Here is a 16,312-nt window from a genome sequence, read left to right as displayed (position 1 = left end):
TCTTCCCACTTTGGGGAAACCAGACAGCCCCTACATAGTGGCTGGGCACTGTCTGCACTGCTGACGACACCCAGGGTGCCTAGGACAGCCCACCACCCTGCAGATGTGTTCGGGAATGAGGGAAGGCCTCCTTGAAGTTCCTATCCCTGCCAGGGGATCCACCTGTTCCTTTCCTAACCCTGGTCTCTTCCCCAACACCATTTGGAGCACTCAGGCCAGGAGGCTGAATTAGGAAGGTGAGCACAAGGACCCGCCCGAGGTTGAGTCCCCTTGGTGCCCTCTTGCCCTCTTGTATCTGAATCACGTACCAGGAAATTACTGAATGGACCACTGTATGAGAACAGAAAGGACGAAGGGTCTCAGTGCCCTGAGCCTGCCCCTGGCTTCTACACATGGCCCAACTCCCCCATCCGCCCATCCCCACACCCGTGCCTTGGCCCCAACTTCGCCAGAGCCTCTTACTCCACCAAGACTAACCATGCCTCTTCCAGAACACAAATTTATTTGGCATTTGGAGGAAATGGTTCTCACAGCATCTTAAGGATTAGTGTCAACCCAACCAAAAATAAACCCAAACTAAAAACCCTTAGTGAAAGGAAAACATAAAAAACAGGCATTGAGACAACGTACAGATTCAACATCCACCTCCATCAGGCAGGTCAGGTCTTGGGGGAGGAGGCCCTGCCCAAGAGCCTGGACTGTCCCTCGAGGGGCCCAGTGTATGTGGAGCAGGGGCCCTGTCTCTCACAGGAGTATGAGAGTTTTAACCAGGGTTGGACCATGGAGCACAAACAGATTTTACAAAAGGTGGTGACCGAGCGGGAGGCCGGGAAGGACTGGGTAGACCCCAGCTTTCCCCTTACAACCTTAATCCAGCAGAGCTTGGCTACTGGGGCACCAACTCCTGGAGACACGCTCTTAGACAGAACCTTGGCCAGTCCAGAAGCAGGCCTACTCTCTGGAGCCCCCATGGTCTGTTTGCTTTAGGCCGCCCTCCTCTCAGGGACTCCTACATGCCTATTCCCAGTAGTCCCTCAGTCCCACACATTTCGTCCAGCCACCCTGCCCTGTACACATGGTTCTAAGGCCTGGGCCAGAGACACAGGCTGGGAGGGACCCTGGGCTGTGGGGTCTCAGCCCTGTAGGGCTCTGTTGGGGTGGTCACCCCAAAGCAGGCCCACTCAGGACCCTCACCTGGTACCAATAAGACTTGTGATTGCTGCTCTGGAATTCAGCTGTCCTGTGCCTAAATATGTTGGAGGCATGACATGCTTCCTGCTTTGTCTTAAGCAGCCAGCGGGGTACATGTGCCCAGATGCCACTCACAGAGTATCAGTCCTTTGGCAAAGGGGGCCTCCTGTAGGCTGAGCCCCAAAATGAGCAGTTCAGTGACAAAATACCTACCTCTGGCCAGCTCTGTGGAGCAACTCAAGAATCTCATTCCATACTGGGAGAACGAAATCTATTTCCAATTAGAACATGAGAACGCACCTAGAACTAGACTGTGCCACTGAGGTCTGTCAGCACAAAGCACCACAGAAGGACCCACTTCAAGTCAGCCCTCCCCTTGCTGCATGCCAGTCTGGAAAGGCTGCAAGGGGGACCAGGAGCAGGACTCTGCACTCTGACGAGGGGGAGAGGCACAGACCTGGCCCAGGAAAGCAAGGCCCAAGTTCCTGTGTTACTGCCACCATCTGCAAACACTTGGACACATACACACACACACACGGACACACGCACACACAAAAAAAGATCCAGACAGTCAACGTAGAAAAGATATGGATGTGCTGAAAATCGCACAGAACCCGCTTAATCTCCAAACCTCAGAAATGGTAAAAGTCCCATGTCAGGAGACAAGACCACTGCCCAGGAACAGGCAACAGGGTCCCTCGGTCAAATGGCCCCTGGGCAGGGCACCCAGCACTGTGCTGCTGAGGACAGGAAGGTGGCATGCAGTCACTGGGCACTCTGCTCTAGCGGTGGCGTGCAAGAAGTGGACTTTCAGGAGATGGACAGAGCCCAGAATGTTAATTACAGCCACCCCTCCCCACAAAGAAACTACCCTTTATGGCACAAAAAAGGTGGGGGCGGGTGCAGGCCAGGCCCAAGGGCAAATTCAACAGGAAGGGGGCTCCAGAGGGTAACAGGCAAAAGCCAGCTAGCACCCAAGCCCCAGCAGAGGGTCCAGGGCCAGGACACTCATGCATAGCTAAGAGCTTCTGCCCAACTCCAGAGCTGCCTTCTGGGGGAGCCATGCACAGCAATGCTGGGGAGAAATCTGATAGGGTGAGGCCAGAGCCTCCTGGCACAGGACTGGGCTTCGCAGAGCCCAGCTAGAAAGACAGAGTGGAGAGTTCGACCTCCTTCCAAGCTCCCCTTCTAAGGGCTTTGGGCACAAGAGCCCAAGGCCAGCCCCCAGCCTGGGGCAGGGTCACCTGCCATGTTCACAGCTGGACCTGTGGGGGCCATCCCCAGAGAAACTATTGTAGCAACCTCCAGACCCACCGCCAAGACAATCCTGACAGTCCACAAACACCCCGGAGGCAGGAAGTGCCCTCCTGGACAGCGGCCAGCGGGGCACACCATGGCAGCCCTGGGGCTCGGTGGCTGGGCTGCAGACTCCTCTGGATGGCATGCTGCAGTGAGCAAGCCCACTAAAGCCAGGTGTGATCTGGCCCCTGCCCAGGACCACAGTGACTTCTTTGTTCCCTACTTCTGAAACGTGTGGTCTAAATAAACTTTGTCATTCTTCTGCCATTTAAAAAGAAAAAAAACAGTGACCCAAAGCTATGCATGTTTTTGAAGCCCTCAAGGAGACTGGGTGCAGGTGCTTGCTCCCTTGGAAGGCTGGCACAGTCTCTGCACTCACACACACGCCTTCGTGGGGTGTACGGCAGTGCAGCTGGGTCCAAGCTCATGCAGGGGCCCCTCAAGTCTCTACAAGGATCAGTTTTCTTGATGACAAAAAGGTGCTCCCTGCGCCTCAGGGCCACAGGCCGGGCATCCTCTACACCACGGTATTGAGGGAGCTACGGCTGTGGTGACCACCCCCTGACAGTGCCTCTGTGGCTGGGGCACTCCCCCTCTGGGCGGGGTCAGGGGGCTCGAGCAGGGCGCTGCTGCTGTCGGCGGAGTCGTTCAGGTCTGCCAGGGAGGCCCCTGCAGGGGGCAGAGGCTGCTCCAGGTGGCGGGGCGACACACCTTCACTGTCGCCATCCCCTGGTGTCGGTGGCCCAGCTTCTGCTGGCTCAAAGGCATCGTCGTCTGCAGAAGGAGAGAGGGCTGTCAGCAGGGCAGTGGATGTGGCATGGGAAAGAGGGTACAAGGAGAGAACCAGGAGACACTCCCCCTGCCTGAATGCTGCCACCACTGCTGGGGGTCTGCCATGCTCACCCCTCACCCTCCCAACAGTGGCGGGCTGTGGTGCAAGGTGCAGAGTGACAGCCATGAGCAAGCCCTGGTATGTAGGAGGGGAGACAGAAACCCTCTCACACTCAGTGGGGGTCAAAGCAGGGGTCACCGGGCTGCAGGTGGGCAGATGGAAGTGTTCACAGCCCCCAGCCGAGGAGCTATGGCTGGAACACGGGGATGAGCATGAGCACGGGAGATGGGGCCAGAGCAGCCGGCCCTGCAAACTGCGCGGGGTCTGCAGAAAGCTCAGGTCTGACGGAGGCTCTGTGGCAGCCCAATCACTTCGTTGTACCACTCCATATCACCACAGGCTCCATCTCTCCTTCAGCTCAGGGCTTGGGTCCCAATATGTGCCCCCCCTGGCCAAATGCCCACAGCCCGAGCAATCCTATTGCCCTGCCCTGGGATCACTTGCTCTGCTGCAGCTCGGTTCGTGGAGGCTCTGAGCCCCATAGCTCCCCAGTAGTATCCCTGGCAGGAAGCTCATTCTACCCCGGTCCCCATGACAGCAAATGTTGACAATCTGTCTCGAGGGCCAGGGTCAAATCCGGATCTCTCCTATGCAGGCGGACCACACAGGAGCGGTACCAGCTAACCAAATGAATAAACAGGACCAAGAACACAGCAGTGCTGGCCTCGCATCGCCACCCTGCTGTGCTGTGTGGGCATGCAAGGAGCCGGCCACCTCGAGGTGGGGCACTGACTACGATGCATGGCAGGGGTGCGTGTGTGTTTCAGAGTGTAATAGGGAAAAGAGACAGGGCACCTGCACCATACACAAAGGGTTGGGACAGGCCAGGCAATGGGTAAGGCTCCTGCATTTCCTTCCTTGCTGCACAGCCTTGAGGAACAAACTCAAGTAATCAGCCCAACATCACAGAAACAATGCCTCTTTCCCCATCACAAAACTGCCTCAGGATACGAGGGGGTCATCGTGGTGGTACCTCTTCAGTTTACCACACAGGCACATGCATCTTTACAGCCCAGAAATCACCCACACGTGCAACCCTGTGAAGAGCTGCCCACTGATAGGTGGCAGCTGCACCTTAAAGGGAAAGCCAGAGAGCAGGAGAAGGCTGGGGAGAAGTGGGGTTCACAGCCCTGTGCACTGGGGAGGCCCCCTGGGTCTCCAGCCTCACAGGCCGGGTAACTGGTGACAGGCTGTTCCTTTTCCCCGTGGGGGAAGCACCTGTGGGGTCATAGAACACGCTGTCAGGGTTGATGGAGGCCTCGTAGGGTGGCGGCGGGTCATCAGGCTGGTCGATGTCTGGGTACTTGAATGCGGTGTACGGGGGTGGAGGGTCATGGAAGTGGAAAGTCCCGCCTTCTCCGTCGTCAGAAAGGTGTAGCGGCGTGAGGCCTGTGCCAAACCCGTCCGGGCCATAATCAAAGCCAGGGATCCTGCGGCCGAGGTTGAAGTGGTGCACTGCACAAAGCATGAAACAAGCACAGGACCACGTCACTGGGAGACATGCTGCTCGGCTCCTGAGCCTGTCCCCGCGCCTCCAGGCCCAGAGCGCCAGGCATTCTGCTCCAGCCCTGTGCCCAGCTGCTCACCTGTCAGCCGTATTAGGGGCCCACATAAAAGCCCTGAAACTCGCTCAGGTCCACTCCATTAGTAGTACATCCTTGCCCCTCACCCACATATAACCATCACTGCAGCCTGCTGCTTCTGCTGCCAGCCTGGCCTCAGGTCTGTCTGCTACGCTTTAGCCATTGCCACGTCCCTCTAGTTCTAACATGTTTCTGGGTGTCTGATGACTGCCTTGGAGTTCTGCCCACCCTGCAGCTCTGTGAGAACTGAGGAGGGTCTTGGGAAGAACTGTGTCGGCTCATACTGATGTGGGGACTTCAGAACTGACCTGGACTCCCTGGGAGGTGCCAAGGTCCCTAACAGAGTTCTGCATGGTTCCTCAGCATCCTGCCATCTTGATTCTGAACCCTCTCTCACCTGCCAGCACCTGTCCCGCTCCGCCCAACATGGGACTGGGAAGGCCTAGCTTGTTCACTGAGACAAGGGGTGACTTCAGAAGCTCTACTGGGGGCTTGGGCTGCTGCAGGCAAATCGGGCCAAGGAGGGTGAGCCATACTCTATAAGCTGTCTAATGGCCACGGTTATCTGCTGATCCTTCACCTGGCAGGAGGCCCACACTCATGGCTGTCCTGTTTCAGAAGGCCAGGGCAAGGGCGGGGAAGCCCAGGGTGAGCTGGCACTGCAGGTGCGTCCTGCCTCCATGTGCCCGTGTCTCTGATTTTAGGTCCCTTGGACAGCTCCTCTAGTACCTCAGGTGTGTGCTCAGCCCAGGAACAGGTGGCTAGGTGGGGTAGGAACACCCTGGGAGCACACTCAGGGGCCAGCCTGCACAGTGACCATCATAGGCAGGGGCTGGGACACTCACGGTTTGCTCCAATCAGGGACTCGATGCGCTCCCGGCGTCTCTGGCGCAGCCGGTGAACCATGAAGAGCAGCAGGGACAGGATGAGGAAGGAGGAGATGCAGCTAACGATCAGACGCATCCCACTGGCCATGGAGTCAAACAGGCTGTTCCCATCTGTCAGACAAGGAAGGGAACCGGCCACGCTCAGAAAAAGAGGTCCTGACTCAGGGTGCTTAGTGCTATGAGAAGGCCATGGCCCTCCTCCATTAAGCAACTGCGTGGAGAAGGCAACTTGCTTCACGATTCAATCTTAGGATAGATGGCAGAAACGAAACAGCTCAAGATCAAGAATAGTGATAACTCTACAGGACAGCAGCAGGTCATGGGCCAGGGAAAAACTTTTTTTCAATTATAGTTAACATTCGACACTATTTTATATTAGTTTCAGGTGTACAGCAGTGGCTGTACACTGACACGATCCACAAAGTGATCCCCCTCGACCAGTCCAGTACCCGCCCAGCACCAGGCACCGCAACGCCGCTAACCGCATTCCCCACGCCGCACTCTACATCCCCGTGACTATTTTCTAACTATCACTTTGTACTTAATCCTTTCACCCTTTTCACACAGCCTCCAAACCCCGCTCCCATATAGCAACCATCGATTTCTCTGTATCTATAAGTCCGTTTCTGTTTTGTTTGTTCATTAATTTTGTTCCTTAGATTCCACATTAGTGAGATCATAGGAAAAAATCTTTTAATATGACACAGGCAATGAACCCCTCCACCTGCTTCAGGTGTCATGGGGGACCCATCTCCCTGGTCAGAGAGGTTGCCTGGCCTCTCCCGGCTCATCTGTTTTGGGTGACTGGGCATCTTTCCTCAAGTGCTGTAGGCCTCGGACACCTGCTGTGTGCAAATGCCCAGGACAGCCAGTGAGCAAGGAAGCCTTCTTCTTCCAGGATCAGCATTCCTAAGAGACCAAGAGAGAGCCGTGCTCTACACACCCAGGGAGGAGAAGTGACCCCTGCAGAAACCATTTGCTTCTCTCCAGGTATTGAATATGAGCCCTACTGCTCAAAAGGTGGTTCTGAGCACCCAGGAGACAAACAGGACCTTTCGACGTCCCTGTCCTCACTGAGCTTCCATGCACATGAGACAGACAATAACGCTGTACATGAATCTAAATTATGTGAAGTACCCAACACAATGGAGCAGGGTAAAGGGATCAGAAGTGAAGGGGACATGTGTTCTGTGATGTGGGGGCAGGGAAGGCCTTCCCAAGGACACGGGGAAGGACTGAGGGCAGGGGACCAGTGAACAGTTTAGCTGGGGCTGGGTCTCTGAGTTTTATTCTTATGTGGCAGGAAGCCACTGGGGGGGTTGGAGTGGGGAATGACACTTCCTGAGGGGTCCGGCTCAAGCAACGCTGCTCGGAGGATGGGCTGCAAGAGGAGTGTGGGAGTGCTGGAGAAGCCAGTGAGGATGCACCTGCGGCTCCTGGGGGAAGAAATGACAGTGGCCTGGACTGGGGGTGCTGACAAAGGGAGAAATGACAGCAGAGTCCATTCTGGACTCGGATTTACATGCCTCACTGATGGGCCGAGAGTGGCTCCAGTCTGCAGCAACCGCTGGGGAAAGATGCTCGGCCCAGGCCTCGTGTTACAAATGAGACTCCACTGAAGTTGTCAACGAGCCCATCACCGCAATCCTTAAACCACGGCAGAGGAACACCCCTCCCATCTGACACTAGCTCTGGGCACACATGAGAAAATGAGCACTCATAAACACACATGCTGACCCTTCACCACACAGCATGTAGCACCAGGCCCCAGAGGCACCCCACCAATACTACAGCCTGGCTACGCCTCTGCTGCTGAGTGTGGGGGGGAAGGGGCCATGGAGCTGTCCACTCAGTGAACCCAGGAGCTGTGTCTCCCTCAGTCTTTCCTGGAGGCCACCATGCCTGACCTCCCACCTATCCTTGGGTGTGAGCCCCCAGAAACCACAACAGGGGCTTGACAAGGGGTGGTGAACAGGACTGTATTTTTGGCTGCAGCATCTAGCACCTCCCTGATTTCTTACCACAACCCTACAAAGGAGAAGAAATGTCCCTCTACAGAGAGAATCAAGGCTCAGCAGGGTCATGTGATTGGCCACAGTTCAGACCTGGGCTCTGGTCCCATCAAGGTACTCCCTGAACTCTGCTCCTCTCTAGCACCCAGCAGTGCTCATATGTGGAGGCCAGGGTTACTTGGAGCCCCACAGAGGATCAGGGGAGAGGGGTGAGGATGTGGCCTCTGCTGGACCGCCAGAGTTCTTGCTTATAGCCCCCATCCTCCCCTGCCATTCAGTGGCTGTTCTAATTCTCGACCTTTCCACACCCCACGTCTACCAACCCACTCTGTTGGTGGGGAGCCCAGGGTATCAGAGCATATACCCAACACTACCAAGGGCTTGACTTTGGCATTCATAATCTTGGACAAAGAAGGGACACATGGAGAGCAAGTCTTCACACAAGATGACACTGAGACGCCTCTATCCTACTCGACCCCACTCATCTCTACCCTGGGCCACAGTCCCCACCCAAGCGAGGCAGGGCAGGCTGAAGCTGTGTCCCTATAGTCAGCCAGCTCCATGGTGGAGGCTGTTCCACAGCAGCGTCAGCAGAAGGCTGGAGTCTGGTCTGCACTTGACATCTTGGGGCACAGACCGTGGGGTTCCACAGCCCAGGTACCAGCTCTGTGAGTGGCACTGGCCTCACCTTCTAGCCTAGCATTTTTAAGTCCTCACTGATGGGCTCCTTCTGCCTAAGCTCACTGGGGCCACAGCTAGAGGGTGCTGTCATAGGACCTGCACCCCCTCAACCATACAGAACAGAATCAGGCACTGTGATCAAGCCCCTGGACCCTAGACCAAGGGTTCCAGGGGTAACTCTGTACCCTACAGGGGATAGCCGGCAATGTCTGGAGGCACTTTTGGTGGTCACCAACCACTGGGGGTGATAATGTAGAGATGCTACTGGCACCTGGTGGGTAGAGACCAGGGACAATGCTCAACATCCTGTTGTGCACAAGACAGACCCACAACACAGCGTCTGGTGAGGTGGAGACACTCTGCTCTGCTCTGCCCTGGCACACACTGGGGCGTCTCAGGTGCTCACTACGGAGCTGCTAAAAAGATGCTTGTGGGACAAGTGTGAAGGAAGAAAACTTGCATTTGGCTGAGTGCCTATGATGCGATGGTCATTTCCTGATGCTCTCACTGAGATGTAGTCCTTGGAAGCAAGGTGACTCTGCATGGGTGGAAAGGCTGAGGACTGTCGACTCCCACCTCTGTGACAGCCACATGGCAGGTCCTCAACTACCAGTCCTGGAGACACTTTACAGCCAACATGGCTTCCATGTGTGAGAGGCCAGGCTCCTAGGACCCTCCTGCCACTCCTGCTGGCCCAGCCTGCTCTGCAGGAACGCAGAGGGCCAGAACTCACTCTTGCCCTGCGCCCATGGAGCTGCATTTACTGCTGACAACACCTGTGGAAAGGATACGCCCTCTCACCAATTAGCTTTCTGTGATGCCTCTGCTCCTCTTCCAATTTCAAGGGAACATTTCATCCTTATCCATGGCAGGAGGTCTACCAGCCTGGGAACCTACTGACATGTCTGTTAATGGGTGGCCAGCTCAGAGATCCCAGGGAGGTATTTAAAGTAGCAGCACCCCCTGCAATAACTAACTTTTAATTAGTTCTAAAATAGCCTATGGCCATGCCACCCTGAACAAGCCTGATCCTGTCTGATCTCGGAAGCTAAGCAGGGTCGGGCCTGGTTAGAACTTGGATGAGAGACCATCTAGCAAGACCAGGTGCTACAGGAATAAAAAATAAAAAATAAGGGATTGTAAGCTGACAAGGTCCTTGCAATCTGTGAGGTCAACCAAGGGTTGCCTCATAAAAAAATAATAAAATAAAATAAACCCAAGGACATGATCAAGGTCCCTAACCATCCCTCCATGGTGGCTACCAGAAGGAAACATGTCCTAGAACCAAGCCACCTGCAGTCAGGCACAAGGAAGAGAGAGAAGCCAGAGGCTAGCTCAGTAGTTCCTTGGGACCTCTGACATGGCTGTTCCTTCCATGGAACAATGAACTGTACAAGACAAGGCTGTCTTCTGTCTTCTAGGATGCTTGTCCCTAGATAGCCCTGGGCCCCAGAAGACATGTCCTGTTGGGGTACATGCTGTTAGATTCAGGCACCCTGAAGTCTACCTGGCCTGACCCTTGGTCTGATGCCTGAGTCACCCCTGGTCCTTCCCAGCCTGGGTGTGAAGAGCTCTACTATATCGCTGAACCTGGTTACATGGAAATGGCTCCAAATCTCCATTGAAGACAGCAGGTGGAATAGAAGCTTGGCAGAACTGGAAGCCAGTGTCCTGGACCCCAATGTGTGCTCTGCTACTTGCTGTTGCACGACCAGGCACCTCATCTCACCTCTTTGAGACTTGTGGCCTCAGACTGCCCCAGGGCACCCATGGGACAGGAGGGAAGAGCACTAGGAGAGATGCAGTCACCTGTGCCTTTACCAGCACATGGAGTTGTCAGCTATGTTATTTTAGCCTTTCCATTACATGTGGTACCCCATATGGATTCAATTTGTTTCCTTATGACCACTGTTGAACATCCTTTCAGGTGCTTGGCTGTCAACCTGTATTTTCTTTGGTGAGGTATCATTTTAAATCTTTTTGCCTATTTTTAAACAGGATGGTTTGTTTACTTATTATTGTGTTTTCAGAGTTCTTTATATACTCTGAACACAAAACCTTTGTCTCATTTGTGTTTTGCAAATATTTTTTCTTAGTGGCTTATCTTTTCATTTTCTTAATTATCTTTCAAAAAATGGACATTTTCAATATTCATAAAGTCTATTAATTTTTCTTTTGTGGGTCCTGCTTTTGATGTCATCTAAAAATGCTGCCTATCCCTTGTCAATGTCTATGAAAATGTATGCTAAAATTCTGATTAGGACTACAAAGAATCTACAGATAACTTGGAAAGAATTCCCCTCCCAATGATACTGAGTCTTCTGATTCACGAACATGGTATAACTGTCCTTTCATTTACACCTATGAGTTTGTGCATAAGTGTTTCATCATTTGTAGCATATAGATAGTGCACACATTTTCTAAGATTTATACCTAAGTATTTCATGCTCCTTAGTGCTACTGTAAATGGTATTCTTAAAAATTCAATTTCCAGCTGTTCACAGGCAGCATATATAAACATGATGGATTTCTGTATATTGACCCTGTATCTGGAGACATTGCTTTTTAGTTTCTTGCAGATTCTCTAGGATTTTCTATGCAATCATGCCGTCTGCAAAGAGAGATGGTTTCATTTCCTCCCTTCTGGTCTGGATGCCTTTTCATTTTCTGGCACTCCCCTTGACATCCTGTACAACCCTAAACAGTCTGGTGAGAACAAACACCTTTGCCTTGTTAGAAGAAACACTTTTCCAGTGTCTCCAGTTTTGGTGGCAGCATCTCCATCCCTTGGGCCGTGTGGGTACTTCCCAAGAGAAGGCACTTGGCCTGGGAGGTTGTAAGAAACCTGCAGAAGCAAGGCTGGTGCAAGCAGCAGGGCAAGATTCTAGCTAAGCTGCTCTGGCCATACAGAAGATGCTTGGGGGCCCTGCTCTGCTGAGAAGTCCTCATGGCTACATGGGCTCCCCAGGATACACATGTCCACAGACTGGTCATCCTTGTATGTGTCTGGTCATATATGGGCTCCTCACTCTCTGCAGCTGACTGTGCACCTTTGATGAGACATGTCTCAGAGCACCTGCTTCTGCTGAGCCCTGGGCAGCCTTTGACTCTACTCTGCCCTCTTGCCAGCAGCCTTCTTGGTATACAGGGACACTGACACTCAGGGATAGCTCTCACTGTTGTGGCCCTCACATGCCAGCTCTAGCTCCCTTTGCACTAGCACTAGGCAACCCAGCCCCATGGCTACCATGCCCCATCCAAGCTGCTTTTCTGCAGGGTTCATGAGCCCGGGGGCTTCCCCAAGTCCCTATTGCACATCACTCTCATACTGTGGCAGCCAAGAAAGAAACAAATTCATGCTTCTGATTTACATTTCTCCTGAGATCATGAATTCATACAGAGATGCCAACTGCACTGGTGTGGAGAACGAGCCAGCATGCTACATGGAGTCCGATGCACGCTAATGGTCCTACAGAGCAGAAGCCCACCTGCTGCTCTTTTTCTGGAAGTAGAAGGAAGGTCACCTAGAGACCACATGTCTGCATAGTGTCCACCTGCAAAGCACCACCTTTGGGAGTTTTACCTTGAAACTGAGGGTAATATTTTATCTTTTTCTTTAAGATTCCAACAGTGAAAAGTGATGACTATAAACACTGAAAACCGTCATTACCCACCATTTTGACATATTCAGAAAACATGAAGAGCTCACACGGGGGTCAGGGTAAGCTGGAAGTCTTGCTCTGAGTTTTAAAAGGAAAGAAAGACAGGTCTAAAGCCATCAATTATAGCCGATTTGTGACCATACAGCCATACTCAAGTTCAAGCTCATCAGTGAATGATATCTGTTACCTGAGAGCTAAAATGAGCCAATTTGTGAGGTGCAGCTAGAGGAGGCTGGATTGTGTGAGACACACATGCTCACTAGAGTAGTTGCCTATCAAAGCCTGTGAGCTAGCTCTGTGAGCAAATGCTGCCATTGCTGTTATGCCATATGCCATAAGCTCTCACAAGTCCCTGCCACAGAGGAAGCAACATACCATGTAGCTTCTGGCTCTGAACAGGGAGGCTGACTCATGACCCATCATCAGTCTCACCTGGGTCCAGGCACATGAACTTGCAGCACTCCTTGGGATCTTTGCGGTACTGCTGGCAGCCCTGGGGCCGCTCGCAGAGGGCGGCCACACACATTTCTGCTTCCCCTCTATGGCAGGTACAGCTCAAGCATGGATCGTCTCCTTTCGGGGTGAAGTAGAACCCTTCATCCACCACGTTGTCCTTGATGTCGACACACGTTTGACCTGCAACAGGCACAGAGAAGCATACACACATGTGTCACCAGCAGAACTAGCCCTGACTTCTCCATGAACATGACAACGAAGGAGCTGGAAAGATCGACCTGAGAGCCCTCCTGTGACCAGCTGTCCAAGAAAAGACACTAAAGCACACTGGTAGGACAAAGCACACCTGGCCAGGGCATGCTTAGCTACAAGCTGAGACAGCTAGGATATAATGATACAGGGAAGTGCGAGATTCCAGGGAAAGGCCCATGGAAAAGTGTCTGCTTTTTAAGCTGCTTAAGCAATTTACTTATGAGTTCAATTCTAAGAAGCAGATGTCATGCGTACTAACCATTTTAAAATCAGAATGTAATACATACATACATACATACATATATACATTCATAAAAATAAAATAAGAATGTATCTTGAATGAGTTGCCTAAGAAGCTGCTGGTTCTGCTTGGGAAGACGGTCCACTCGGAGACACAAACAGTAAACTCTGTGCAGAGCTGACCTGAGACTAGAGGAAGACAAATGGCCATGGCCAGATATAGGAGGGAGCTGACAACTCAAACCCTTAAGCTAGCAGGCACACATGATAGATGCCTGGGGAAGGGACGCCAGATGAGGCACGGACAGTCTCCAAAGAAACGTGTGCTCACTGAAAGACAAAGGGACATGAGAAGGAAGTCTGTTCCAGTCTCTAAATGTGGGTAGGAATGTCTAGAAAAACTCTTTAGGAATTCCACAACCACAAGTCTGTGCCTCCCTTAAGACTAGAGTCAAATCTATGTAACTCATGTAGCCAAGACCTTCCAGGGCAAGAAACTCACATAAAACTGTTCTCTGCTAGAACAGAGAAGAAAAGAATGAAGAGAAATGAGAGAGCCCTCAGAACAATGCGGGATACATCAAGTGTACCAACATACACAAAACGAGAGGGCCAAGAGAAGGGAGACGAAGGAGTAGAAAACATATCTAAAGAGATAATGACTGAAGACTTTAAATTCATTGAAATAAAAAACCTACACATCTGGGAAGTGCAACAAACTCCAAAAGAATCGATGCAAAGACTTAACACATCAGACAGACACACCACAGTGAAAATGCCGAAAGTCAAAGGCAAGAGAAAATTTTAAAAATAGTAAGTAAAAAACAACTCATTATTTATAAGGAAACCCCAATGAGATAAACAGCTGACTTCTCAGTAGAAAACAACAGAGGCCAGAGGAAGTGAGATAACATTGAAGGCGTTCAAAGAAAAAAACTGTCAACCAAGAATCCTATATGTAGCAAAGCTATCTTTCAAAAAAATGAAGGCAAAATAAAGACTTTCCCAGGTAAACAAAAACTTAGAGAACTTGTTGCTTTCAGACTCACCTTACTAGAAACATCAAAGGAAGTTCTTAAGGCTAAAAGCAAGTGTCTCTCAGAGAGTAATTTGAATCCATACACGAAAACAAAAAGCACCAGAAAAGGTAATGATATAATTATAAAAGACAGTATTAATGAGTATTTTTCTTTCTCTTAACTGACTAAAAAATTAATTATGTCAAATAATATGTGTATAATACAGTGACCAGCCTATATATAACATGTAAAAATGTATATGTATTATATATTTCAATAACAGCACAAAGGAGGTATGTGGAAACATAGGTGTATTGAAGAAATGACTGAAGATGGTAATTACAACAATGTATTGTTGGGCTGGTAACGCTAAGAGGTATAATGTATCTAATAACAGTATCACAAAAGAGAGAAAGGGAATAAAGGGTATATAAAAGTAATTTTCCACATATAACTAAAACTAAAACAGTATAAATCTAAAGCTGATTCTAACATGTATATGGCAAGATATACAGGTATATGGAATTAGACAGTGGCAATGGTTGCACATGTCTGTGAATATACTAGAAAACATTGATTGGTAGGTACATTTAAATGGGTGAATTATAAGGTTTGTGAATTACATCTCAATAAAGCTATTCAAAAAAGAAATAATGGCTGACTTTCGCATAATTAAACAGATAAATTTCCCGCATCCTAAAATGACAAAGAAACAGCTAGACACAATGTAATGAAACCTTAGTGTATCAAGAAAGAGAACCTCTCAAAAGTAACAAGAAAGATGAAGATTACCTACTATTCTGTGTTCTTTTAGGCAAAGGTCAGTTGTGGTGACAAGAGGGGGCACAGGAAGGCTCAGGAAAACATAGTTTATTATACTCAGTAAACGAAGTTTATTATAGGCTCTAGAGAGACAGTCACCATAGGCTGAGAGGGTCACATGGGAGGAGAACCAAAGGCATGGCTCAACCAAGTGAATGGGGAACTGAGGGAGAGGGAGAGGGAGAGGTAGGGAGAGAGGGGGTGAGAGGGGGAGAGACAGGGAGAGAGGAGAGAGATGGGGAGAGAGAATGAGGACATGCACACATGTGCGAGACTCTGCAGCAAGTGCCTTTATCTGGAGTCAGGGTGGAGTACACAAGCAAAGGCACGAAGGGATTTCACTGGAGCATTTGAATGTCACTAGGTCACAGTCAAGGAAAGGCAAGAAGGGAAACTTATGGCAAAGGCCAATCTTATTACACTGATGCACCTCGCTACCTGGGTGGAGTGCACATAGCCTGTTTGTGGAACAGGAAGATAGGAAGTTTAATAGTTGATCCTTGAACAACAAGGGGGTTAGGGGCATTGACCCATTGTACAGTAGAAAATCCATGTATAATTTAGTTGGGCCTCTGCATCTGTGATTCCCAACCATGCATCAAAACTACAGTCCACGCGTAAGTGGATCTATCAAGTTGAAATACATGTAGTTCAAGGGTCAACTGTACAGATTTTTCATACAGAGACTAAGAGTATAGCACTAACTCATCTCAAACAGCTCTTGAAACATGTCCTTGAGGAATAAAACTGAACCCAGAAGGAAGAATTAAGATGCAAGAAGAAATAGTAAGCAAGAAACTGATAAACATGAGGAGAAATCTAAATAAATATTGATTTCATAAAACAATAAATGATTCATTTGAAAAGTATAAAAACAAATTAAGTATCTGCAAGTCAGAAGCTGGGGAACTCTTGGAGCTAAAGCAATATAAGATCCTTATATTATTCGGAAGGAAGTTAGAGACACTAACTTTAGATTTAGAAAAAAATCAATTATGCCCTTTAAAAAATGAAAGAGTAACCACCAAAAGGATAGGCATATATAATTTATGAACTAGTATAGGAAAAAAGAGACTCGAGAAGAGCTGACTAATTCCACAGAAGTCAGGAAAAGAGAAAAAAAGAAGCAAAAAAATTCTTGAGTAAATAGTTCAAAATAAGATGCTAAAAATTTACTTAAATATTTAATTAAAAGAGCACAAAGCTAACACAAAAATATCATGTAATAATAATAAAGCTACTATATATTGAGAGCTTTTCATACAACTAGGAGTGTTCTTCACACTGTACATGTTAACTAATTTCTCCCAACAACA

The 16,312-nt window shown here is 50.1% G+C and overlaps 1 protein-coding gene and 1 pseudogene across 2 annotated transcripts in view; one reads left to right on the top strand and one right to left on the bottom strand.

Annotated features, from left to right (window-relative positions):
- Positions 1–479: 479 nt before the first annotated feature.
- The window catches only part of DGCR2 (DiGeorge syndrome critical region gene 2), a 49,527-nt gene continuing 33,694 nt past the window's right edge, over positions 480–16,312 (bottom strand). The window contains exons 7-10 of one of the 2 annotated variants that reach the window (XM_025044501.1): positions 12,640–12,843; positions 5,811–5,963; positions 4,601–4,837; positions 480–3,264 (exon numbers count right to left, since the gene is read on the bottom strand). In XM_025044501.1, coding sequence (XP_024900269.1) covers positions 3,008–3,264; positions 4,601–4,837; positions 5,811–5,963; positions 12,640–12,843 — 851 coding nt within the window. In that variant the 3' untranslated portion in view covers positions 480–3,007. The remainder of the gene's footprint in view (positions 3,265–4,600; positions 4,838–5,810; positions 5,964–12,639; positions 12,844–16,312) is intronic. The other variant, XM_015586783.2, reaches the window with a different exon arrangement.
- On the top strand, positions 9,543–9,661 carry LOC112477262 (annotated as a pseudogene).

The sequence above is a fragment of the Pteropus alecto genome, unplaced genomic scaffold (assembly GCF_000325575.1).
Source record: "Pteropus alecto unplaced genomic scaffold, ASM32557v1 scaffold113, whole genome shotgun sequence".
NCBI lineage: Eukaryota > Metazoa > Chordata > Mammalia > Chiroptera > Pteropodidae > Pteropus > Pteropus alecto.
This window is presented reverse-complemented; position numbering and strand designations above follow the sequence as displayed.